The sequence below is a fragment of the Nothobranchius furzeri genome, chromosome 1 (assembly GCF_043380555.1).
Source record: "Nothobranchius furzeri strain GRZ-AD chromosome 1, NfurGRZ-RIMD1, whole genome shotgun sequence".
Taxonomy (NCBI): domain Eukaryota; kingdom Metazoa; phylum Chordata; class Actinopteri; order Cyprinodontiformes; family Nothobranchiidae; genus Nothobranchius; species Nothobranchius furzeri.
The window spans coordinates 103,620,988-103,648,247 of record NC_091741.1 but is presented as its reverse complement, the minus strand read 5'-3'; the positions used below and the strand labels follow the sequence as shown (position 1 = coordinate 103,648,247).

The 27,260-nt window shown below is 41.8% G+C and overlaps 1 protein-coding gene across 2 annotated transcripts; it reads left to right on the top strand.

Annotated features, from left to right (window-relative positions):
- Positions 1–1,339: 1,339 nt before the first annotated feature.
- Positions 1,340–21,721, top strand: LOC107391279 (cyclic nucleotide-gated cation channel). 2 transcript variants are annotated; one of them, XM_054738913.2, is made up of 11 exons: positions 1,340–1,476; positions 1,629–1,729; positions 2,950–3,060; positions 3,178–3,369; positions 3,449–3,553; positions 6,329–6,435; positions 6,549–7,036; positions 7,124–7,402; positions 12,970–13,068; positions 20,097–20,474; positions 20,595–21,721. In XM_054738913.2, exons 2-11 carry the CDS (start codon positions 1,641–1,643, stop codon positions 20,772–20,774), a joined length of 2,028 nt encoding a protein of 675 aa, XP_054594888.2. In that variant the 5' UTR covers positions 1,340–1,476; positions 1,629–1,640; the 3' UTR covers positions 20,775–21,721. The 2 variants fall into 2 exon arrangements, with proteins under 2 accessions (XP_054594888.2, XP_054594889.2); XM_054738914.2 differs by having other exon boundaries at positions 1,340–1,729.
- The last annotated feature ends 5,539 nt before the right edge of the window (positions 21,722–27,260 follow it).

Here is a 27,260-nt window from a genome sequence, read left to right as displayed (position 1 = left end):
AATATATGCTGCTCCCATGTTAAATTTTTGTCAATAATGACCCCTAAAAACAAAATTTTCCTCCCCCTTTCAATGGTAACATCTTCTACAGACAGTGACACACCAATGTATACTCCTCTTGGACCAAATAACATAAAATGAGTTTTCTCCAGATTTAGGGACAATTTATTTATATTAAACCACTGTTTCTGTTTTCTTAATTCCATTTGAATCACTTCTCTTATATGTTCTTTATTGTCACTTGCGTAAATATTTTTTTTGTGTCATCTGCAAATAAAAGACAATTTAACAATTGGGATACCTTTGTGATATTTTAATGTAGAGATTAATAAGTTTGGGACCTAAAACAGACCCCTAAGGAACTCCACATGAGATATTGCATGTGTCTGATTTTACATTATTTAACTGAACATGTTGTTGCCTATTCATCAAGTAACTTGTGACCCAATGAAGTGCTGTTCCTCTGATACCGTACTTACTAAGTTTTTCCAAAGAATGTTACGATCTATGGTGTAAAAAATCATCATCACATTATAATCCTTAACGATTTTAACATACGGCCCCATTCTTCTCTTCTGTTTATCCCAGATGTTCCTTGATCTGCCACTTGGAGCTTTATTTAACTTGAATTGAGCCTGTGGTCTTCCATTTCCTTAATATGTTCCTAACTGTGGACCAGACAGCTGAGATCTCTGAGACAACCTTCTGTGTCCTTCCTCTAAATCAGGATGGTGAACAATCTTTGCTTTCAGCTCATGTGAGGGTTGTTTTCGACCCCGTGTTGCTGCTCTTCAGAGAAAATTCAAACAGGAGGGAAACACTGGCACCCTTAAATACACTCTCATAACTTCACCTATGAATGGAGGTCAAAGGTCACTGAGCTTACCAAACCAATTCTGAGTTCCAATCTTTAATTCTAAAGGTTTTGGAAGCAATAAAACGACAACAGTGCTCACATTTCTGCACCTGCCTAATTTTGTTTAAACCATTATTGAACACTTCTGTTTCATTTCTCAGATATCACTGTGTTTGCCTCCTAGATGATGTTTTTATTGTAACAACCAAAGATTTGTTCAGGAAAACCATGAAGATTAACAAGGTTGCATAAACCTTTGCTTCTGACTGTATGATCTAATTAACATCCACAGGTGTGTGCATAAAGACAATTATCTGTTTCAGTAATAAGTGTACACACACACACACACACACACACACACACACACACACACACACACACATACACGCGCGCGCCAACCACATCACAGGTCTCTTCAAAGAGTCTTGAATTTAGATGAGTCTGTGGTAAAAAGAAACACACACACACACACACACACACACACACACACCCACACACAAAACCCATTTAAAATTTAAATACCATTTCAACTGTCCATGTGATCCTTCCTTTTATCTGCTCCATTAAACAGCTGCTCTCAGTATGTTCCCCAGACATTTGGACTCCAGAAGCATCACCAGGTTGGGAACCGTGATTCTGTTAGTGCTGCTGAAGCCTGTCTGTGGTGATGGAGCATGTCATTTCATGTTTTGATTGTGCATGTGGGCTGATGTGTGAGGTATGCGACGCATGTGATTATCGGCATGTGTCTGGCGTTACTCTCTTTCACTAGGCTGTGTGCAGGATGACAGACCCGCTGCATAATTCACAGAGACTCTCTGTAAAGACATGGGTGGAGGAAGAGAGTGACCGTGCTGACAGCACTCTTAGCAGGTAAACACTCTGGTATCTTTGCCTTGGTATTCGGTATCTGATTTTATGTACACACACACACACACACACACACACATATATATATATATATATATATATATATATATATATATATATATATATAAACACACATATACGTAGTGGAGCAGGTACAGAGTTTTAAGTATCTGGGGATAGAGATTGACACCTGCCTATCTTTCTCTGAGCATGTAGGCTCTATCTACAAAAAGGCACAACAGCGTTTCCACCTGCTCAGGAAACTACGAGCTTTTAACATCAGCAAGGACATTTTAAACCTGGTTTATAGATCACACATCTAACCCTTCCTTCCTTCTTACCCATAATATCTGTGGCAAGGTGGAGAAACGAGAGCCCAGGAGGGATTCGTTGCCCAGACCCCCCGGTGAGACTCATGCGAGCTAACCAGTCAGCCAAAGGGACATCCCCTTGGCCAACTTGCCAGGGCGCATGATCAGTCGGGACACTGTGACAGGACACTCACACTGCCACATATCAATTCAGTTCAAGTTTATTTATAATGCTCCAAACCAGAACCAGAGTCATCTCAAGGACCTTTACACAGTAAACATCCCAATACAGGTCAGGTCATTAAGCCAATTAGTAACAAGTTTCATGTACAAGGAACCCAGCAGGTTGCATCGAGTCACTGACTAGTGTCAGAGTCTTTAAAGCAATCCTCATACTAAGCAAGCATGCAGCGACCGTGGAGAGGAAAACTCCCTTTTAACAGGAAGAAACGTCCAGAGGATCCTGGATCAGGATAAGCAGCCATCCTCCACGACTCACTGCGATGGAGAAGACACACACATACACACACACGCACGCACACACGCACACACGCACGCGCGCGCACACACACACATTGTTAGCATTTATCTGCCTGTCCAAAACAAGATCCCCATCCAGTACAATTCAGTCTCAATTCACTAACTGCCACAAGCAGGCAAGGAGGGTTACTGTCGGCCGGGTTCTCTGCATGGGGCTGGGACTGATCCTACAGCCATACTACTGCCCTTTCAGCCAACCTACTTATGTTTGCTAAACATAAATCAGATTGAAAACAAACGTTATTGGCATTTTTTTTGTTCTGTTCCTGTTCCTAAACACGATTATTTATTATTCAATAACAAGGAATGTTCAATTAGTTTGGAACATCATTAGCCTGTTTTTAAAGAATTAATCTCTTAAATTTTTTGTAGAGGTCAGTCGATTTGTGACGACACATCTTCAGAATTGCAAAGGATGGCGGCCATTGACCAGAAAGAAATCAATTCCCAAAATTCCTTCCGAGGACGTGGGGCTCTTTCTAGGTAGGACAATGTGGGTGTTCAAAGGGAAATTTAGCATCAGAGAGGATATGATATCTGTAGGTGCAGTTTCAGGAGATGAGTGATTTTACTGTAAGTAGTTATTGTCATTCTATTCAGGTTTGTCAGTATGGTGATGACCCTCAGAGAATGGGCTCAGAAGAGTTTGGCTGAGGAGACGGAACGACCAGATTCCTTTTTGGAGCGCTTTAGGGGCCCAGCCAACATGGACATTCAGGCCCCACCCAGCAGGTTCAGCCACAGCCACACTGGATCGGACACAGAGAACAAAATCAGACGTTCCAGATGCATGTATGGCACCAACAATAGTCATAATCAACTCAGTACAACAACATTGTTTTCAATTTCTGTCTTTTTGATCTCCTTTCAGGAGGAGGCAGTGGACTGTTTTATCTCCATCTGATAACATCTACTATCACTGGCTGATAGTGATTGGAGCGGCAGCATTTTATAACTGGACCATTCTAGTGGTTAGGTAGGGAGCTCTTTCCATGTATTGGAGTCTGCTCTTGCTTTAATGACATGCGCACGCACACACACACACACACACACACACACACACACACATGCACACAAACACACACACACACACACACACACACACACACACACACACACACACACACACACACACACACACACACACACACACACACTAGTCTTTCTATGGTTACATTGTGATTTCTTAGTAAATATTCAATTTGGCGAGAGATAAACTTTATTGTATTTATCCCATCACTAGTAGTAGCACATTCAATGTCAAAGAGAGTTAAATGCTATTATCAGGAGGGGGATAATGTTTAAGTGGTTAGCAGCAGTGTGCTAGCTGATGGCCCCCTCCATGAGGCCACCACAGCTCAGCAGAAAACCATTGTAGCTTCTTCTGGGGAGAAAAACACTTAGAGAAAAAATCAAGTTAACAGCAGAAATAGCAGGAAATATTACAGTTAAAGAGCAAATTGTAGAAGAAAGTAGTCGAGTGTGGAAAGTGGTCAGTATGTGCTGTAATGAATCACAGTAATCCAGTCTTGATGTAATAAATGCATGGACTAGTTTTTCCGCATCACTCCTGGAAAGGATGCTTCTAATCTTAGCAATATTCCAAAGGTGGAAAAAGGAAATCCTACCAACCGGTTTAACGTGGGATTTAAATGACATGTCCTGGTCGAAGATAACACCAAGGTTCCTTACTTTGCTCTCGGAGACTAATTTAATGCCGTTCAGGTCAGGTGATTGACTAAGCAATTTCCTTTTCTGAATTTCAGGGCCAAAGATGAGAACTTCAGTCTTGTGTTGATTTAAAAGCGGAAAGTTTTGAGCCATCCAATTTTTATGTGTTCAAGACAAGCCTGTAATCTACCTAACCGATTAGGTTCATCAGGGTTAATGGATAGATATAGGTCCTTCTAAAAAAACATTAGCATATTGTGATAAAGTTCATTATTGTCTGTAATGTACTGATAAACATTAGACTTTCATATATATTAGATTCATTACACACAACTGAAGTAGTTCAACCTTTTATTGTTTCTAATATTGATGATTTTGGCAAACAGCTCATGAAAACCCCAAATTCCGTGGTGTGTGTGTGTGTATGTGTGTGTGTGTGTGTGTGTGTGGGGGGGGGGGGGGGGGGGGGGGGGGGGGGTTCAGCTGGTGAGTTAACCATGCTAGCAATATTGTATTGTACAGATTACTATCATGTACCAGACAGTTAAAGTAGTATCGGTCAGTTAATATAATATTAATACTAATGAGCGTCTGTCAGCTGTCTCATACTCATTAATATCTGTTCACCTTACGTAGATTAGCTTACAGAGAGGGAGAGAGACACCTGTCATCCATTTCTGGAGCTCAAGCGGGCTTCTGTGAGCTGGATCCGACCCAGATACCAGCGAGCCAGTCCAGCTGAGATTTTTAAAAACTGCGCACCCTCTCCTGGTGGTCCAGGCAGCAGTTCTGATATGGTTCTGACCCAGATACCAGCTCCACTGGCCCACTGAGCCGCACGTCTCTTCTGGTGGTCGGTTCTGACGGTGACCTGAGTTCCAGAAATCCACATTTAATTTTTTAAACCCCTCCACGGGTCTCTGGAGCCCAGCGTGGACCTCCCTGACCCGGTACCGACCGATGTGGGCTACAGAAGTCTGTCTTTTCAGCTGCACAAAACACCCTCAGGCACGGAGATAGAGGCATTGTTTATCTTATCTGGAAACCCGTGGACTCGATGTCCAGACAGGCTGTAGTTGGTACAGCGTCCACACACTACAGTTTATCAACATGAACACAAACCACCACTAGTAGACACACACACTGACTGGATAACAGGGCATCTCTACCCTAAAACTAGCCCCTCTCCACACTGAGCTGAGGCAGCGCCGAGCTTCTAACTCCCTTTGGTTACGTCAGAGGTTCACATTTAGAAACAAGAGAAAGGACAGTTTTTACTAGAAAACTCTGCTTTTATGTATTTTATAACCAAATATCCACAATAAGCTTTTCAGATAGTATTTTTGGACAGCAATTTATATGAATTAGAAAAAATAATTAATTAATAAATAATTTGCTCTTAGGCTGTGCAGTGGTTAGAGCTGTTGCCTTGTAGCAAGAAGGTCCTGGGTTCGCTTACCGGCCTGAGATCTTTCTGCATGGAGTTTGCATGTTCTCCCTTTGCATGCGTGGGTTCTCTCCAGGTACACCAGCTTCCTCACCCCGGTCCAAAAACATGACTGTTAGGTTAATTGGTCTGTCTAAATTGTCCTTGGGTGTGAGTGTGTGTGTGCATGATTGTTTGTCCTGTGTGTCTCTGTGTTGCCCTGCGATGGACTGGCTCTCTGCCCAGGGTGTACCCCGCCTGATTGCCCGTTGACCACTGGAGATAGGCACCAGACCCCCCCACCCCCCACCCCCCCCCCCGCGACCCTACGTGGACAAAGCTGGTTCAGAAAATGGATGGATAATTTGCTCTTTAAAAGACTACTTCTTCTTAAGCTACTGGAGGTCTAACAATAAATAGTGCAATAGCTCCCTCTAGTGGCTCACCAACTGAACAACATTATTACTACAGAACTACCGGTACATTATTTTCTGTTTCAACTACAATCACATAAGCTAAAAAATATATTTCATTAGAGTTACTTTTATTTCAAAGGACACTTCATGAACATTTCTGGTTAAATGTGTGGTGTTTGTTTAAAACCACATTTCTCTCATCTTCTATTTGCCTTTTTGTATTTGTTCTGATTTAAAGAGCATGTTTTGATGAGTTGCAGACAAAAAACATCTTGGTGTGGTTGGTGCTGGACTACGTCTGTGATGGCATCTATATATTGGATATTGTTGTTCGTCTCCATACTGGTACTTTGAACTTGTCATTTTCAAAATGTAATTTTACGTAAATATTCTAATTCAGATAACTTCTGTTCTGGTTTAAAGTCATAAATTTGGACATTGTTATGCTGTATTTAAAGGCTTCTTGGATCAGGGCTTGTTGGTAAAAGATGTGAAACGCCTGAGGGAAACCTACATTGGAACATTACAGTGTAAGCTCGATATCTGCTCTATTCTCCCTACGGACCTCCTGTACCTCACAATTGGGATGAGTTTCACACCCCTCTTACGATTCAACCGGCTGCTGCGGCTCTCCCGACTTTTAGAGCTTTTTGAACGAACTGAAACCCGGACAAGCTACCCCAACGCTTTCCGAATCTGGAAGCTGGTCCTGTACATCCTCGTCATCATTCACTGGAATGCCTGTGGGTACTACAGCTTCTCCAAAGCCCTGGGACTGGGCTCTGACTCGTGGGTTTATCCCAATGCATCGGACCCAGAGTTTGGCTCCCTGAGCAGAAGCTACATCTACTGTCTGTATTGGTCAACACTAACCCTAACCACCATTGGAGAGACACCTCCTCCTGAAAGAGATGAGGAATACTTGTTTTTGATATTTGATTTTCTGGTAAGTTTAAAAAACCTTGTCTTAATTTCCTAATATCTACAATTCGTAAATTGTTGTTGTCTGGGTCTAATGTTGTTTCTGCTTCAGGTTGGTGTTTTGATTTTTGCCTCCATTGTTGGTAATGTTGGATCCATGATCTCCAACATGAATGCAACAAGAGCAACCTTTCAAACCCGTGTAGATGCACTCAAACACTACATGCACTTCAGGCATGTCAGCAAGGTGCTGGAGCAGCGGGTTATTCGCTGGTTTGATTACCTCTGGACAAATAAGAAGACAATAGATGAACAGGAAGTGCTGAGGAACTTGCCCAATAAGCTACGAGCAGAAATTGCAATAAATGTTCATCTGGACACATTGAAAATGGTAAAGACTCAACCCCATCAAACCTTAAGGTGGTAAATATTCTGCATTTAAACTATGGGCACCAATTATAAAGCCAATTGGCAACCCAGCAGAGAGGCCCAAACCATTTTCTCCCCAGCAACTTCCACCAGCTCCACTGGTGGGCCAAATGTGGAAACATTATCCTTCCAGCATGTCCTGGGTCGACATGGGGGCTTCCTGCTGGCAGGACATCCTTGAAAAACCTCCCTTGGGAGGTGTCTTGGAGCACGGCTGCGTTCAATGAAAAAAACTATTTTTAAACGTAGCACTTGTACAACATCTTTTCAAGTCAATTTTTCCCCCGAACTTTATTGAACCAAGGTAAGTTACTTGTTTTTTTGTAAGGAAGATGCTTTTTACTGGCCCACAATGTCCTAATCTGGGAAGAAAAACTGAGAAAACAGAAAAGACACAACGGCAGAAACGGTCCAAAGTTTGGGATGAAAAGTGCAACTACGGGCAGATTAGCTAATGCTAGCGGCTCAAGATCAAGTGGGGTTCCGAAAAAAACAATTGTTGTGAAACTAAGAACATCTAAATTCTACAAGCGGGAAAAAGTACCAATCATCCTGTTTATTCTAAGCTGTCTGCAGCACTATACAGCAGAACCACAGCCGTCAGGTTGCTGATTCAAGTCTGCTCCACACACCGTAGCAGGAAAATGGCAACCCACTGTAGCATTTAATTCAAAACAGATTATTGCTAACCTGTACTCAATAGATATGTCACCATTCCATTTTTAGTAGTAGAAATAAAATGTTATCAGCATTTCCAGTACCACTCTACATGTTAATGAAGTATATTAAACTCTACTGATCATAGTTTAACTGTGGATGCATGTATATATGTTCTTTTGACTAAGATTCAATTTTCAATTCAGTTCAATTCAAGTTTATGTATAAAGCGCCAAATCACATGAGTCGTCTCAAGGACCTTCACACAGTAAACATTCCAGTACAGGTCAGTTCATTAAGCCAATCATACAAAGTTTCCTATATAAGGAACCCAGCGAGTTGCATCGAGTCACTGACTAGTGTCAGTGACTATACAGCAATCCTCATACTAAGCAAGCATGCAGCGACAGTGGAGAGGAAAACTTCCCTTTATTACGAAGAAACCTCCAGAGGATCCTGGCTCAGTATAAGCGGCCATCCACCACGACTCACTGGGGATGGAGAAGACAGAGCACACACACACACACACACACACACACACACACACACACACACACACACACACACACACACACACACACACACACACACACGCACGCACGCATGCGCACACGCACACACACACACAACATATACACCAAGTAGTGTTTCTATGGCTACATTGTGATTTCTTAGTAAATATTCTATTTGGTGAGAGATAAACTTTATTGTATTTATCCTAGTGAATCCATTATTAAACGGGTAAACTAGTAGTAGCACATTCAATGTCAAAGAGAGTAAAATGTTATTATCAGGAGGGGGAGAATGTTTTAGTGGTTAGCAGCAGTGTGCTAGCCGATGGCCCCCTCCATGAGGCCACCACAGCTCAGCAGAACATCATTGTAGCTTCTTCTGGGGAGAAAAACACTTAAAGAAAAAATAAAGTTAACAGCTGAAATAGCAGGAAATAATACAGTTAAAGAGCAGATAGTAGAAGAAGGTAGTAGAGTGTGGAAAGTGGTCAGTATGTCCTCCAGCAGTCTAAGCCTATAGCAGCATAACTACAGAAATAACTCTGGATAATCTATCCTATTTAGATGGAGCCATGTTGGAGGCAGGGCAAGGGAGAGCCGTCTTTACCGACTGTACACTCCACCTCCCTCTACTCCCCCACTTGTCCAGATCTGGGCTAACATCAGATTTTAACCATAGGCCCTATCAAATAAAATGTTTTAAGCCTATTCTTAAAAGTAAACAAGGTGTCTGCCTCATGGACTAAGACTGGGAGCTGGTTCCACAGAAGAGGAGCCTGATTGCTAAAAGATCTGCCTCCCATCCTAATTTTAGATACTCTGGGAACCACCAGTAGACCTGCAGTCTGAGAGCAAAGTGCTCGGTTAGGAACGTATGGAACAATCAGATCACTGATGTATGAAGGAGATTGATTATTAAGAGCTTTATATGTGAGAAGAAGGATCTTAAAATCTATTCTGAATTTAACAGGTAGCCATTGTAGGGAAGCTAAGACAGGAGAGATATGATCTCTCTTTTTAATTCTCATCAGAACTCTAGCTGCAGCATTTTGGACAAGCTGAAGACTTTTAACTACATTCTGTGGACTTCCTGAGAGTAATGAATTACAGTAATCCAGTCTTCATGTAATAAATGCATGAACTAGTTTTTCAGCATCACTCCTGGAAAGGATGCTTCTAATCTTAGCAATATTCCGAAGGTGGAAAAAGGATATCCTACAAACCTGTTTAACGTGGGACATGTCCTGGTCAAAGATAACACCAAGGTTCCTTACTTTGTTCTCGGAGATTAATGTAATGCCATTCAGGTCAGGTGATCGACTAAGCAATTTCCTTTTCTGAATGTCAGGTCCAAAGATGAGAACTTCAGTCTTGTCTTGATTTGACCACCACAACTAGTAAGCCTTGGCTCGTTCAAAACCTGACAATCTGAGGAACAGAGTTCTGATAGTACAACTGACTCACCAGGAAGAATGCAAGTTTCATTCATGCAGAAGAATGTCACCTCATGCTGGAAAAATATTATACCGTAAATCCTCTAATACAGGCCGGTATTCAATTAAAGGCCGGGTCTCCAATTTTGGCCGGTGTCGGAGTCGGCGGAGGTGAATAATGGCCGGTCTCTTATTGTGGCCGGGTGGAATGTGGTAACAAGCAAGTACAGGGGCGGTTGTGTCATCGTCTCACTTTTGATTTGCCAGTGATAGACCGCGAGGGTAACTTTAACCGTGCGGAGACGAAGAGGAGGCGAAAATTTGATATCAAGTTCAAAGAGAACGTGCGCTGCAGAACACTGGGGTGCAATAGGGGTTGTGTGAACTAGTCGACTTCACTATAGTGACTTTTTATGCCTGTCTCGACTAGTCGCTGTCACATGATAATGACCGGCAAGATGCAGCCCTCGGAAAAGACAGCAGCCTGCTGTCAGCAGGTGACAAGCTCCTGCGCTCGGGGTGGGGGTGGGGGGGGGGGGGGGGCAACGCGCTCTGCCAGAGCGTCGGTACTGACACGCGATCGTTCATGTCGCTTCATTTCCTTTAATGTTTTCTGTCTTTTATTTGCGCCTGATGTGTTTCGCTGCTGTGGAGCGGGACACATCACCTTGTCCTCCAACGCACCGATCACTGATGCGGCCACCAAGCACGGAGCACTCCGCTGTTTTTGCGGTCGGTAGATCTGCGTCCTGAGCACGGCCACAGTAACAATCAGGTGTCGCCACCTCAAAAACTAATTTAACACGCGATCGTTCATGTCAGTTAATTTCCTTTAATGTTTTCTGTCTTTTATTTTCGCCTGATGTGTTTCGCTGCTGTGGAGCGGGGCACATCACCTTGTCCTCCGACGCACTGATCACTGATGCGGCCGGCAAGCAGCGAGCACTCCGCTGTTTTTGCGGTTGGTAATCTGCCTCCTGAGCACGGCCACAGTAACAATCAGGTGTTGCCAAATTATTTAACACGCGATCGTTCATGTTGGTTCATTTCCTTTGATGTTTTCTGTCTTTTATTTGCGCCCGATACATTTCGCTGTGGAGCGGGGCGCATCAACTTGTCATCCGGTGATGCACCGATCACTGATGCGGCCGGCAAGCAGCGAGCACTCCGCTGTTTTTGCGGTCGGTAGATCTTTTAGAACTGCAGTTCAAAGGTAACTCATAAGGTGAATATAAATGAACCCAGGTAGCAGTTTTTCTTTAGGATTGAGAGGAGATGCAGGAAGATAATAAACAGGCAGGACAGAAAAATAGTCAAATAAAAACAAGTTAGTTTTTGTACCTGGTGGTTGCAACAAACAGACACCACTGAAGGTAATCAGAAGTGAGCAACAGAAAATGAAATAATTATTTGAATGTTTAGAGCAGCAGGAACTCCGAGAGGCTGCAGGCGCATCAGTGAGTTTGCGGCCGCTGCGCAGGGGGAGGGGGGAGATGGCTGAAGCAGAAACTACCGTTGTTAAAAGAAATGTGTTTAACTTTGAAAATGTGGGCGCAATTTTAATTGTCAAAAACTCCAACGAACCATTAGTTCATTTTGCTCAAATAGAAATAGAGGCCTGCCTCTAATACTGGCCCTCCTTCCAATAAAGGCTTGGAGCTTGGTGAGCTTGAGTCAAATACAGGCCCGGGCCTGTATTAGAGGATTTACGGTACCTTAAAATGGCGGTTTTATTCCCAATTGACCAGATGTTGAGTGCAACCCTGAAGAGCTGTGAAAGACCCAAATCGTTTATGTTTACATGCACCAAATTTTCCCAGTCAGATTCAAATGTTACTTGATCGGAAATCCCAAATGTCTGTTTACATAGTAATTAAGTGAAATGATCCAATCATGCCGTGAGTATACATACACCAAGCATTCAATCAGATTAAATAGATTGAGCATGTGCAGAGCTGTCTTTCCCGGGGAAAAAAGTGTAAACAAACGTCATCTTGTCCTTACGTCTTTCCCCTTGCATTTTATTTCCTTATTCTCTAGCTTTGTCCGTTGACTTACGTTTTCCCCCATTATGGACCTTCTTCGCATTTTTGCTTGTTTCATGCTTTTGTTTTAACTTATTGCTTTAGCTAAGCTACCCACTCAGCGGTACGTAATGCTACTGCTCCTCCACCACAGGAGAGGAGAGCAGGACAACTTACTAACAATCACCCGCTCACTACAGTTATAAAAAAATAGTGTCTGCAACATACCACTTATGTTTACCTCCCGCCATGTTTTTGACTTGTCCTGAGCATCTGCAAAGGGGGAAAGATTTCATGCTGAAGTTGCACATATGTACAGTGGGCATTATTTTACTCCAACAATCCAAACGGATTGTGTACATGGACGTCAATCGGAATGATGATCGGGCAAAAACCACCTCTCTCAATCAGAAGGAAATTTAAATCCGATTGGGCCGTATCAGATCAGAATATTCTGATTGACATGTTCACATGAAGAATTTTTTATCTGAATTTTGATCTGACATGTAAACATAGCTAGTGTCATTTGAATGAGGTTTTCCGGGCATGTCCAACCGGGAGCGGACCCAAAGAAAGACCCGGGACATGCTGGAGGGACTATGATTCTCGGCTAGCCAGGTAACGCCTTGAGATTTTCCCGTAAAAGCTGGCTCAAGTGGTTGGGGAGAGGGAAGTCTGGGCTGCTGCACCAACACAACCCCAGATAGGTGTAAGAAAATTAATGGATGTGGTAAAAATATTTTTGAAATTATGACTGTGCCATAAATTAGGTACTTGAACATTATATTGTCTAATTTCTACGATGTTTATTGAATTGTAGTGGATTTTTATTGTATCTTTCTTCTGAGACCTGTTGTACTTGCATTATTTTGTATGTGTCTGTGTATGTTTGCATGGAGCTAGGTGCATATTTTCCAGGACTGTGAGGCTGGCCTCCTGGTGGAGCTGGTGTTAAAACTTCGACCACAAGTTTTCAGTCCTGGTGACTACATCTGTAGAAAGGTTTGCATTTTTTTTTACTTGGTTCTAAAAAAGAGAGATGAAAGGTTTTCAAGCTTTTGCTTTATCAGAAGATTAAAGTAATGACATTTATCAATTAGCAAAAAGGAGCACACAATTTCAGTTTCAGCCTTGTTACTTGATAATTACCTACTTTTATTTTTATTATTTTTATAGACATGCAATCTTATTCAAGGATTACATATCATTTACCAAACTTTACCTTTATTTATTTATTAAGCAGCTTAAAACAACTAACTGCCAGACAAAGTGCTGTTCAGACATGAACATAGATAATAAAACTGTTTAAACTGTAAAAACAGTACAATCAACAATACATAAAAACAATAATGTCACTACACATCACTAAAAGCCCAATATTAAAAATAGGTGTTCAACTCAGATTTAAAAACCAGCACTGAAGTAAACATCTGAAATGAAGTGGAATAATTTAGGGCCGTACTCTCTCACCTTCAGCTGGGACCTGAAGACAGAAAACAATAACAGGTTTTCAGAGCAATGGGAGCATGTGGATATGAGTTTGAATGGGTCACTCACCAAAATGAAACACGTTTTTTGAGTCATTTGAGTCAATGAGTAGAGCTGTAGCGACACATCGTCAACTCAATTCTTCATTATTATTATTTATTTTTGGATGTTTTATAATTCCGACCAGACACGGAGACAGAGGTGAAAGAGAAAGGAAGAGGGAGGTTCCACAAAATAAACAATCAACGATGAACAAGAGTCTGCGTTTATACCTGCAGAAAGAGAAAAACAACACACAACAATACAACTGGAGCAAGCTGTCCCTGCGTCAACCTAATGAGGAAATATAAAATCAACATGGTTTTACTGAACAATCACAATAATAACTCACAGTGCATTTAGTGCCAACCATAGCCTATATTTATTTATTTATTTATTTATTTATTTATTTATTTATTTATTCACTCACTTCAGACCATTCAAACAAGTTAAAATCAAATACAAAATAAAATTTCTTATTTAGAGGATTTAGAGATTCCTCTTTGGTCCTTAAAGGAGAATAGGGAGAAGCTCAAGGCTTTTCATTGCCCTATCCCTCGACATCTTTCCAATTCCAAAATCCACATAAACATCTCTACACATATATCATAAACCAAATCAATAAGCAAAATTTGAACTTTCACATTAGCAAGAAATCATCTAAACACTTATTCTTTTACATCTTAAATTAAATCCAAAATCAAAATTCAAAATCAGATCTTATTGACTTTCATAGCTTTACCAAATCCTTAATGTCTATCATATTCATTAGCAAATTAGTCATTTTCCATAAGTTTTCTTCTATATAATTTGTTTAATAGTACAACAGTTTTACATTTTTTATGTTTTCCTCTATGCTATTCCACCAAACCACTCCTCGGACTGAAATGGTCATTCTTTTTGTGTGGTACGTACATGACTGTCTCATGTAATTTTGGCTTCTGAGCATATAATCTCCTTCTCGCCCCCTAAAATGTTGTAAAATGAAAATGTAAAATATTGCCATGCCTTGAGACGTGTGTTGAAAACCCATAGCAAAGTTAAATTGAAGATAAGATCTCATTTCTGTCACATTTGCATCTCCTAGATACAAATGAGCACTAATCGAGACTGAAGTGTTTTTCGCATTCTTCTCAAATAAGTCTTACAGTGAGCACCATGTGAAATCTCAAAATCCTTTTACAACTGCCTCTTTTCCTGATCTCAGATAAGTGAGAAATGAGACATGTAGTGCCACTTTCAAGAACGTCTCAATATGATATCCTCACTTCAAATCCCTATCTCAGTCACGTCTCGGTGAGCAATGATGGCGTCTCTCATTGCTCACTAAGTTAGCTCTCAGCTTAGTCTTTTTTTCACCATAGCAAAAAGAAAAATCAGAGCAATGCAAGCTCTCAAATGACACATAGATCAGTTTATTTCTTGACAAAATACAATTCAATTGAGATTTACATTTACATAATGTTCAACTTACAAAACTTGTTGAATTCTTACATGTCATAACTTGTTAATTATAATTTTAAGCTAGAACATTTAAAGACTATTAACACAGCCACAATGCGCTCAAAAGTTATCTATTTGATTTTTTTAATTCATGAAATTTCAAGATATTTACATTGCACTCTCAGTTTAATTAACAGTTATGTAAATATATAAATGAAAATGGTTGCTTTTTACAGAAGTCACAGCAAAGATGTGTTATACAGAACAGTAAAAATACAGAGGTCAATGTTGTTATTGGTCAGTTTTGGTCTTAATGGTTAAAACTTTTCAAGTGTGTTTGGTAAATAAGCTACAAACACTATGCCAGGCATAGATGTCAAGTCAAGGTAAATAACTTTACCCAAAATACAATCCAAGGGAACCACTGTACTGACAGAGGTTTCCAAAAGTGGAATAACATGACTGCATGTACCATTTGTTCTACTATCTTGCAGCAAAGAAAAACCTGCATCGTTGAATTCATGAACTAGGGCCCATTTGACACAGAATTGTTCTGTGACAAAGAAGAAATCTATCTTTCCATATTGTTTTGTCCTTCACTAGAAAAACCAACTGTGAAATTGTTTTTTCTATTGCCTTTCCTTTAGTGTTTTGATGTGAGATAATTCCTCTCAACTTTTGCCCTGTGAAAGACCCTTACTGTTGTAGAATTGATGCAGTGACCAGCACATCTTTCCAAAGCAGAGAGGTGAACTGTATCCAGTTGAAGTACAGTAGATGCACCATATAGTTTAGTCCTACACAAATCATGGTTTCCCGCACAGAAAATATCATCTTTGGTTGTATGTGTGTAAAATTAAGCAATGGCGTTTCCTGGCTTTATGGTTTGTGAAATAACAGGAATAGACTGCACAAGTATGACTACATGGATCACCTGCATAGGTATATTTTGAGTGCCATGTATAAGCCTTAACAAATGTCCATTCTTATCTTCAAAATGGAAACATGAATGAGTCCATAATGGGCCAAGGGCCCTGACACTGTCTGCTATGTGCACGAGAAGGTGTACATTTGCAGTTTTGTACCCGTCACCATAGAGTGTAGCAATTTGAGAACAACAGTTCCACAATAGTCTTTCTGCATGATCTATCTGTTCAAATGATATCGATTCCATCAATAAAATGAAAATCGTTTCACTTAGTAGAAGTGATTAGAAGAAGAAGTGATTGTAGTACAGTGTTGCAATAATTCCACGGAAAACAACAGGTGCATAGAAAAGCAAAAGAGCACGAAATTCTGATGCTTTGAAAAACATTCTGTGAGATGTCACTGACCGAGGTTATAGAATTGAGGATGAAGGAGAAATTTCCTGAAATCTCCTTTCAATTTCTTTGGCATTTTTGGCCATGCTGAAGGGATGACATGAAAACTCTGTAGAAAACCACAGAACCATCAAAAGGTGCATCACTCCAAGGAGTACTGAGTGCATGTAATCTAGGGCAGTGCCTTTAACAAGGTTATAACTTTTAAGATTGCTAAGCCAACAAGGACCCTTCACACCTTTAATAGTAGTACAACCCTGAAATTACATACACTCCTGATACCTCTCCAGGTGGCCCTGTCTTGTCAGCTTCCTGTTGTGCTGCTCTAGGAGGATCTGCTCACTCAGGGTGTCAGCTGCACTGGTGGTGGTCACGGGAGCACCCACAGGCCTCACCTCAATGAACTCCTTGTAGTCCCAGGTCACCCTCTTTCCACCACGGTAATTGCGGTACCTGATCTTGGGGAAGAACTTGAGCTTCAGGGCCTCCAGTCCCTTAGTCAGCAGGTCCTGGAAGTCCTTGCCTTTCTCGTTGAGGAGATCGTGCACCCTCTGAACATGGGATCGTGCACCCTCTGAACATGGGGGAAGCGGAAGAACCTGATGTGTTCGGTCACATTCTTTAACAGGTCAGTGTACTCCAAGGAGTCCTTGGGCCTCACCTTGTTGTCCTCCTCGCCCGTCAGCACGGCCAAAGGCAGGGTGCACATACGCCCATAGATGTCCCTGAGAAGCAACTTCATAATCTCTATGCCCAGCACAGCCTCGTTGGCCTCCAAGGCCATGCACAGCTGGAGCATCTGCGTCATCCGAAAGATGTAGGTGTCGTCCGAGTTCCAGATCCGGAGCGGCAGTGGAGCCATGCCCACGCTGGCAGATGACCAGGGCGACGGAGCCAGAAACCCACGCTGCCTAGTCATGCTGTCCATGTGGATGGACGAGGTCCCCAAGCTCACATTGAATTCTGTGGAAGAGTGGTTGCGTGGATGTCCGTGGAAGAACTCCTCAGGGGCCAGTTCGTGCTGGAATGATGAATGAATGACCCGCACTTGTATTGCGCCTCTCAGAGTAAGGACTCCAAAGCGCTTTACACTACAGTGTATCATTCATCCATTCACACACACATTCATACACTGGTGGAGATGAGAGGCGAGGCTGCTGAGCACAGGAAGGCCCTCCACGTCTCGTTGTAGCCCCCGCAGATACGGGACTGGATGAAAAGGGCTTCCAGCGTCAGCACCAGGTGAAGTGTCACGGCCATGACCATTGTGTGCATTCCCTGTTCGTCGATGTGCTTGAACGAAACAAGCATTACCTCGTTCCTAAGCAACTCGTGGAGTCTAGCCACATGAAAAAAGTTCTCAGACAGAATGTCCCCTGGCACATCCTGTCCATGCAGGAGAAGCAGCCTCCACCCTAGAAGCCAGCTGAATGTTGGACTTCCAAGACAGGTTCTTGAAATGACTGATGTAGTTGCTCACCCTCTTCAACAGTGTCTTATTGTACTCCTTCTGGAGGGCACCACAGCACACTATAGCACCACTCATTGGGTGCCTGTAGAAGGGCGACTGGTGACGGTGGGGTGTGTCACAGTAGAACTGCAAGAAGTTGAGTGGCTGCCAGAAAAATATCTACAACGTGTCTGGACAAGTCCATCCTCTTGTGGTTCAGGTTGGACTGGCAGTTTGACGTGTCCCGCATGGACATGTAAGTGTACGAGTAGCCATTGTTCCCTGTCACTCTATTCAGCCCGAATCTTGACGTCTTCCGGTCCACTGAGCTGTCCCTGGATGTGATGGTGCACTCAACGTGGAAGGACACTGCCTTGATGTGCTCAGGTACAGAGAACAGCTCACCTCACCGCAGAGGCCGCATGTCCTTCTGGCCTAGCTGGATGACATATTTCATCCACTTCATGCCATTTGGTAGATTCACACAGTCAATGCAGCTGTCCAGCAAAGCCAGGATGAAGCCCTGGTCCCCCGGGCAGACCAGGAACTTCTTTAGGTCGGAGGTCAAGTTTTTCATGACAGAGGGTCTGGCTTTGTCTCGCCGAGGCAGCTCTCTCAGTCCCTGCTCAAACCTCCGGGCAACCTCTTTAATAGCCGTGGTTAGTTCTCTTTTAAGCACTGCGTATCGCAGCGGGGTGAGCGTGCTTTTGATGTCAGGGATAATGGCCAGCCACAAGTGTTATCCTCCCTACAGATAGCTTAATCTGACACCGTGGCTGCAATTCCACACCAATATTTCCCACGAGTTGTATTGCTGATTGTGGATATGTTTCTCGATTTGGCTCCACTGAGGCGTGGACAAACTCCCGCTAATAAAGAGGTAATTAACCCGCGGCAAAAGGGAAGCAAAATGGGTTACCTCCACCATCGATATCGTACTCCATTTTCAGCTCCTCTGAGCGGGGGTGAGTGGTGGGGAAAATGGGTATGAACAGATCCTCCTGTCTCAGAAAAGCCTCAGGGTTTCAATCCGCTGCAAGAAAAAGAGCTGATGTGTTGATTTCTGCAACTCTGCTGAACTCCATCTCGATAACCAAAGTGTGCCAAAGCGATAGACTGAGAGGCGAGCGCACTGGTTTGGTCTCTGTTCAAGTCGGAGTGAGAATGACCCCTCAGTTTCGCTCACACAAGGTTTGCCACTTCCTGTTTCACCCAGGAGCTTTTGCATCAATTTGAATGGCGTGATCAGCTTTGAAACTTTGCCTTCCCCCCCATTTGTGGCCACGCCCAATCCAGCAACACCACCCACGATGTTTTCCGACCAGCCGATGCGGAGATACAGACACATGAACCGCTGCGTATTTACCGCGCCGAATATTCAAAAACCGGAAGTTGACTGAAACTTCCGGCAGCTCAAAACTAGTTTTTTTTAAGGATAGGTTCAATAACTGCATGTTTGAAAACAGATGGTACAGAGCCAGACTGTAGGGGTAATTTAATACAATCTACAATGCAGGGCCAAATTTGGTCAAACATCCTGATGAGCAAGATAGTAGGAATTAAATCAGAAGGGCATGAAGTTGGTTTCATGTGTTTCTGAATGAGGCCAATGTCCTGGAAATCTACAGGAGTAAAGACTTAAGACTTAAGTAAAAAAATGTAAGACTTAATTGAGACTTGCAAAGCAATGACTTGGTCCCACCTCTGATTATGCATTACTAAATGTATTATAACCCAAACATCATGTGGGGCTTGACTCCACTGACCACGTTGATGAGACTCCACAGTTGCAAATGTTTTTGTAGCATATCTTCCTGTAGCAATAAAATAGCCAGTTACAGCATTTACAATACCATACCATACCAATTTATTTATAAAGCACCATTTATGAATAGCATGGCCGCTGACCAAAGTGCAGTACATAGAAGGGCAAAATGGTCAAACATATCAGCAAAAACAAAGTGAAAATATGGAAATCAGATAAAGTACATGAAGGCATAGCCTAAATAATCAAGAATAAGAACTGCCACTAAAAACTAACAGAATAACTATCCAAAATAAAAAATAATGCAGCAAACGATAAAAATATTTGAGATGGCACAAATAAAACCATAAAAGCTACAAGATAGTGCCAGGTGTTAAAAAGTGAGCTACTGAATCATAAAAGCTAAATTAAGGAAAGTAAAACCGGTACTAGAGTTTCACGGTGTCACGGAGAGAGGGCAAAGCTGAAGAAGTGTGTTTTAAGGGCAGACTTAATTTACTGCATTCTCTCTGCATTTTCCTAGGGGGATGTTGGTAAGGATATGTACATAATTAAAGAAGGCCACCTGGCAGTGGTGGGGGATGATGGACTCACCCAGTTGGCCGTTCTGACTGCAGGAAGCTGCTTTGGGGAAATTAGCATCCTGAACATCAGTGGCAGCAAGATGGGAAACCGACGTACAGCTAATATTCGAAGCCTAGGATACTCCGACTTGTTCTGCCTGTCAAAACTGGACCTGATGGAGGCACTTCAAGAGTTTCCCCATGCCAGGGCCCAACTAGAGCAGAGGGGGAGGGACATCCTGCAGAAGGAGGGGCTTCTGGAAGAAATGAACATATCCGCAGGAGAAGAGCTTGGAGAGAAGATGGAGAAGTTGGAAACTAGCCTAGATCGGCTAAAGGTTAGTTCTTCTCAGTCTCCTGCTTTTGATGATATTTCCATCAAGATTTATTTAATCATCAATAAAAATGATGAATTTGCCCTGGAGACTTGATAACAACTGTTTTATTTTTATTGTTAGACGTGTTTAGCTCGTCTGCAAAGTGAGTTCAACTCATCGCAGCTTCGACTGAAACAACGACTCACAGCCCTGGAACAAAATGTCACCGTGAGAGTGACCGGCAGCGGGTTCCTGTCTGACGCCGATGGCAGCATTTCTGGCTGTGATAATGTACAAAGTGAAATCAATATCAGACTCTAAATAATTGTTTTTAATTACTGTCAGTGACTTTCAAATATGGTCTGTCTGAGTTTATTGTTATTATCAACTTATGTCTATTGGTCAAAACTTCCATCTTTCAGGACTAAATTCTGTGTGTTCTACAGTTTGGGGGCAATCTTGCTGCAGCTTTCTGGACTTTCTGTAAACAGTTGAGAGTGGGTACATTCACACCAATGAGAACCGAGTTAGCATAGTCCAGTCCTCCTCACTGGCACCAAGTCATCTCTATCCAAGACCAGTTCATTCTCACTCGGCTTCGACAACACCACACTTCTACCCACCGCCAAAGCTAAGAGCTTGGGTGTCATCTTAGACAACACCTTATCCTTCATTCCTCATATTAACAACATAATAAAAACTGCTTATTTTCATCTTCGCAATATCAATCGGCTACGCCCCTCCCTCAGTCAGCACTCCACTGCTATTTTGGTCCACAGCCTGGTCACCAGTCGCATCAATTACTGTAATGCCTTCCTCTCCGGTCTCCCTCTAAAATCACTCAACAAGCTACAGTTAGTCCAAAATTCAGCTGCCCGGATAATCACTAAGACCTCCATTTTTGATCACATCACCCCGTCCTTCAACAACTTCACTGGCTCCATGTCAAATACAGAATGGACTATAAGATACTTCTTCATGCCTTTAAAGCCATCCATAATCTTGCTCCACCTTATCTTTCTAATCTCCTCCACACTGTCACTCCCACTCGCTCTCTCCGATCATCATCTTCACCTTCCCTGTCTGTTCCTCGCACTTGTCTCAGTACTATGGGAGCCAGAGCTTTCAGCCACTCAGCTCCAAAACTCTGGAACACTCTACCGCCTGACCTAAGCAATAGAAACCTTCAAGTCTCAACTCATAACTCACATGTTCCGCCTGGCTTACTCACTGTAACTGTCCTCCTTCCATCTACTCGTTTTAGTCTATTATCCATCGCACTGCTCCGACTCTACCTTTGGGAATTACTTTTAGCATTTATTTCTTGTTGTTTGTATTGCTTGCTTGCCATATTTTGTCCTGTACAGTGACCTTGAGAGCTTTGAAAGGCGCTTGAAATAAAATGTATTATTATTATTATAAGTGATGAATGCGTGAATAACAGATTCTACATGCGGTCTCTTAAGAATGGGCTTTACTCAAGTTAGACAACGAAGCTGGACGCAACAAGATCTTACAGTGGAATGAATTAGTGGGAATTTATACATTTTTATCAATGTCAATATCATTGTCGATTCTGTCTGTCATTCCAATCCCTCATCAATTCCCAAGTAATTCAGTAGAACAAAACATTCTCCTGCATTAAAACTGTCAGTTTATTATTGATAAATAAACAATTATAACTGGTAACGATTTAAAAGATCTTTCCAAATGTTTTACTTTATACTCCTTGTGAAGGCAGAGTCATCTTCTTGTTTGGTGTAGAGTTTTGCAAAATCAGCAAAAATCTCACGACACGTCAAAAATTTAATCACTGGAGTCTGCTAGTGTGGAGGTGTGTATATAAGGCAAATAGTGCTAATATGACAAGCAGTGTCAGCTGATTAGTTACCCGTAGTGAAACTACAAATTAATTATGACCAATAAGATGTGATGAATCCATTCAAATATGAAATATCAACCTGAGTGATCTTTGAATGTTTAATCAGAAGATTCTAGGGCTCTTTGCTTCTTCAGGGACCATAAACACACTTCGTATTAATTCAGACAGAGTCAGTATATAGTTTATAAAATGAATTTCATTCTTTTTCCTAAACTAAGTATTATACATGACAAGATATGAATAATAAGATGATGTAATGGATATGGAGTGATTTAATGTGATGTGTGAAATATTGTAATGCAAGCTAGATGTTGTAGCAAAACCATTCTTTGTATCTGAGAAAGTTGTGAAGTCTGGGGTTTAAAAGAGTTTGTTTATAACAAGAGAGTTGTTTATTTAAAAACAATCCGACGCAATCTGTTCCAAGTCTATGCACCCTTTGTGTGGAGATTCTTGTTCGATCCAGGGGATCGAGATGGTCACTGCCGGTGGAGTGAACCTCTGATATCAGGAACCCGTAGATGGCTCCGATAGGACTCGTTTAGTCTGAGATCCCTCCAGGTGAAGGCAGGAAGCTGGAATGCTTGTTTGCGTCTCAGGCTGCTTGTTTGGCTCTTAGAAGAGCCGTTTGTCTGATATCAGCTGCAGCGTTGCAGAGAGGCTTTGACTGGAGGTCAAAGGAGATGGTTTCAAAAATGCTCGTTTCTGAATTGGCTGGTTCGAGAGTCAGCTAGAAACTGCATTGATCGGTAAGTAATTCTTGTTTTAATAAACTCATTGCTTATGAATCCTTGTGCATTCTGGCAAATCAGAATATGCCATGTCTTGAGGGCTTACCAAAACATTCCTCAGAAGACACGCCTTCTTCAGATACAAAGGTGTTTAACACTTATGTGAAGTGAATATTAACCTTAATGAGTATCTTATTGTAATGTGTATGAGTGTAGATAATGATTAACTTGTTAAATCAACACATACTGATCATAAGATCTGAAATGGATCATTGTTTATGTTTTTGTTTATGTATTTAGCAGACGCTTTTGTCCAAAGCGACTTACAAGTGATGATTGTCATGTTGCCCTTGAGGCTAACAACAACAATAACAACAACTTGACATCAATAATGGAGAGGAGGGAACAAGGAGTGGACAGTAGAGAGGGGGGACGGGTGCAGGGAGGGTGCTAGTTTAGAAGATGCTCTCTGAAGAGCAGGGTCTTCAGGAGTTTCTTGAAAATTGAAAAGGAAGCCGCAGTTCTGGTAGTGCTTGGAAGGTCATTCCACATTTGTGGAACGAAGCATGAGAAGAGTCTGGATTGTCCTGAGCGTGGTGTAGGCACCGCTAGCCGACACCCCTGTGATGACCGGAGCGGCCGGGCCGAGACGTAAGCCTTTGCAAGAGGATTCAGGTAGATGGGAGCCGTACCATCTCGGACTTTGTATGCTAGTGTTAGCAATTTGAATATGATGCGTGCTGCTAGCGGTAGCCAGTGGAGCTCAATGAACAGAGGGGTGACGTGTGCTCTTTTTGGCTGATTGAAGACCAGACGCGCCGCTGCATTCTGGACCATTTGAAGAGGTCTCACAGTACAGCCTGGAAGACCAGTTAGAAGGGCATTGCAGTAATCGAGGCGGGAGATGACAGTAGATTGCACCAGGAGCTGGGTGGCATGTTGTGTTACACGCTAAGAAAAAATGTATGTAAAAAAACAGTAGAATACTGGCAGCTACAGACGGCAGCATTTTTACCGTTATTTTACAGTAACTTACTGTTAAAGTGAATACAGTACAGGTACGGTAAAAAAACAGTAAAATGCTGGCGTCTGTAGCTGCCAGTATTCTACTGTTTTTTTACAGCACCCGTTCTGTATTCACTTTAACAGTAAGTTACTGTGTGAGTAATTTACAGTACAGTTGCTGTAGAATAACAGTAAAATGCTGGCGTCTGTAGCTGCCAGCATTCTACTGTTAATTTACATTTTCAATGCTGTAACAGTTTTAAAGTATTTTACCGTTAAAGTAATTTTTGTAGTGAACATATCAATTTATAGTTACATACTGGCGTCTGTTGCTGTCAGAATGTTACTGTAATGAGTTTCATTACTGAATTTACTTTATGAGTAAACATCTGCGAAAATACAGTGCAACTATAAAACCACTAAAATAGTAAAAATGTTTTCTGGCACAGGGTGTAACACAAAATGAAATGACCCACAAAAAAGTTATTGGTGCAGTTTTCAAAACGTGTAAGCTCTATGAAACATAAAATAAAAAGAGGATGACATGAAGAACATAGGTCTGAATGTTTATTTAAAAACCAATATGCAACAGTAAACCATACGCAGTTTTGTTCTTACAAATTAAATTAGAAACACGCATTTCCATGGCACAGGGAATAGTTAAAAAATTGGCCGCATAACAAATAAAATGTCCATGGCTGCAATTACGATTCAATAAAAAGAAGAAAAAAATGCAGATTGCAGTCTTTTACATTATCAGTTTTAACAATTCTAAGATCCAAAAAAATTAAAACTCTAAAGAAAATAACCTAATACAAATGCTTTGCTGAATCACTGGGTAAATGATAAGTACCCAACCATAACATTTTAATATGGCTACAGAAAAACATGCTTTATTATCCTGAACAGGATTATAAATAGTCAACAATGACTTTGTTAACAGGAGTGCCACTTACTTTTTGGGTGTGGATGAGGAAGCCAGAAGGGAAAAAAATAAGAAAAATATTATTAGAATATGAGTCTTTTAGAAACATAAAATAAACAACAATGACTAACCTGCATGAAGTTCCACTCAAAATCCATAAGATTTTTTATCAGGGTAGAAACGTGCGCATTCACTGTCTGCAGTTTCTTTTGGATGGCCTTCCCTGTCTTTTTGGACACCACCTTTCCTTGGTAGGATTTTGTGCCTGTCTCTGGGTTAATCCCAATGAAATGCCTGAAAAAGAAAAATACGTCCAATATGAGAAAAACTTGCAGACTACAGTGGGTCACTCTCAAAGCAGCAAGTGCTTGTAACAATAAAGGAGTTCTTAAGCAGTACAGCATGAAATTGCTCACACTACAAAACTTTCTCCACATTTAGCTTTGTTCCAGCCTTTTTTTTTCCCAAAAAATTCAATAAAAATCATACTATAATGGCAACAAAAGGTTATTTGTTAGTTTTTTGAAAACTTATTATGAATAAAAATAACTTAGAAATCAAATTTACACAAGTATTCACAGCCTTTGCTCAATAATTTGTTGATGGTTCTTCTACAGACAATTTCTTTTGAGTTTTGTTTTATGCTCTGATATGTACTGTCAAGGATCTTATATACGTAGGTCATGTCCAATCAACTGAATTTACCACAGGATGACTCCCGTTAAAGGAACACTTGGCAGTTTAGGCTTGTTTTAGCACTCCCTAATGTCCGTTAGTAAAACCAAAAGTAATAATAATAATAATAATAATAATAATAATAATAATAATAATAATACATTTTATTTCAACAGCGCCTTTCTAAACACTCAAGGACACTTTACAGACAGAGATAAAATACACAACAATAAAAGATAGAACAGCATAAAACATGGCAAAACATGATGGCAAAGGTTGTGAATATTAATGTACACGTTATTTCTCAGTGATCTTTATTTTTAATAAATAAAAATATATTCAAATCGTCACTATGGGTGTTGTGTGTGGAATTTACCCCAAAATTCCACTATCTCCGCTCCGCTCCGCCCCGCCCCCCGCTGCCGCTTGCTTCCGAACTCAATTTTTACTGGTACCCGATCTACAACGGCTCCGCTCCGGTGCGGAGACCTGAGGTGGGCAAACAAGCATGCGCGGGATTTTCGAGATCTTGCGATACAGTCCGAGCAATAAACGTGGAAGTTAGATCCAAACACCCGTTGTGTGGGAGAAGCATCGAAATGAACTGTTTAATCTGCCCATCATTTGTGTTGAGAGATCAGCAGTGTTTGGATCAACACAGGGTGACTACATTGATAGTGGAAACTGTATTTATGGCTTAATTTTGTGCATTTAATGTTCAGCCGCCATTGATAGTTGTTAAAAGTTGTTAAACATGTGCATTTGAAACAAAAAACGCTTTTTGTTTATCGATTTATTGTGAAAAATGGAAGTTGTGCTTGCTCCCTTTCCTGTTGGGCGTTTGTGATTTCTGTCCATTGACTGCGGAGGTGCTCCGGCGTCCGGCAAAAATAGGATCGATCCTATTTTTGCCGGATGGCGGAACGGCGTGTGGCGCACTGCGCCACACGGCCGCAGTAGTGAAACAGCTGATTGACTACAATGGGACCGTTTTTGCTGCGGCGTTCGTGCCGGAGCGGAGTGCAGCGGAGCGGAGATAGTGGAATTTTGGGGTTACCCCCAAATTCCACTATCTCCGCTCCGCTCCGACACGAACACCGGAGCAAAATCGGTCCCGTTGTAGTCAATCAGAGCTGTTCCACTACTGCGGCCGTGCTCCGGCAGTGCGGCGCCGTGCGGTGCGCCGCCCTCTTTTCCGGCGTCCGGCAAAAATAAAATCGATCCTATTTTCGCCGGAGCACCTCCGCAGTAAATGGACAGAAATCACAAACGCCCAACAGGAAAAGGAGCAAGCACAACTTCCGTTTTTCACAATAAATCGATAAACAAAAGGCGTGTTTTGTTTCATATGCACAGATTTAACAACTTTTAACAACTATCAATGGCGGCTGAAGTTTAAATGCACAAAAGTAAGCCATAAATACAGTTTCTATCAAAGTAGTCGCACTTTGTTGATCCAAACACTGCTGATCTCTCAACACAAATGATGGCAGATTAAACAGTTCATGCCGATGCTTCTCCCAAACAACGGGTGTTTGGATCTAACTTCCACGTTTATTGCTCGGACTGTATCGCAAGATCTCGAAAAT

Bases quoted from the DNA above. Each gene is read 5' to 3' on its own strand.
- LOC107391279 (XM_054738913.2), top strand. From the start codon at position 1,641: ATGACAGACCCGCTGCATAATTCACAGAGACTCTCTGTAAAGACATGG. The intron at 3,554-6,328 runs GTAGGGAGCTCT...TCTGATTTAAAG, and splicing joins TGGACCATTCTAGTGGTTAG to AGCATGTTTTGATGAGTTGC. The intron at 20,475-20,594 runs GTTAGTTCTTCT...TTTTATTGTTAG, and splicing joins CTAGCCTAGATCGGCTAAAG to ACGTGTTTAGCTCGTCTGCA.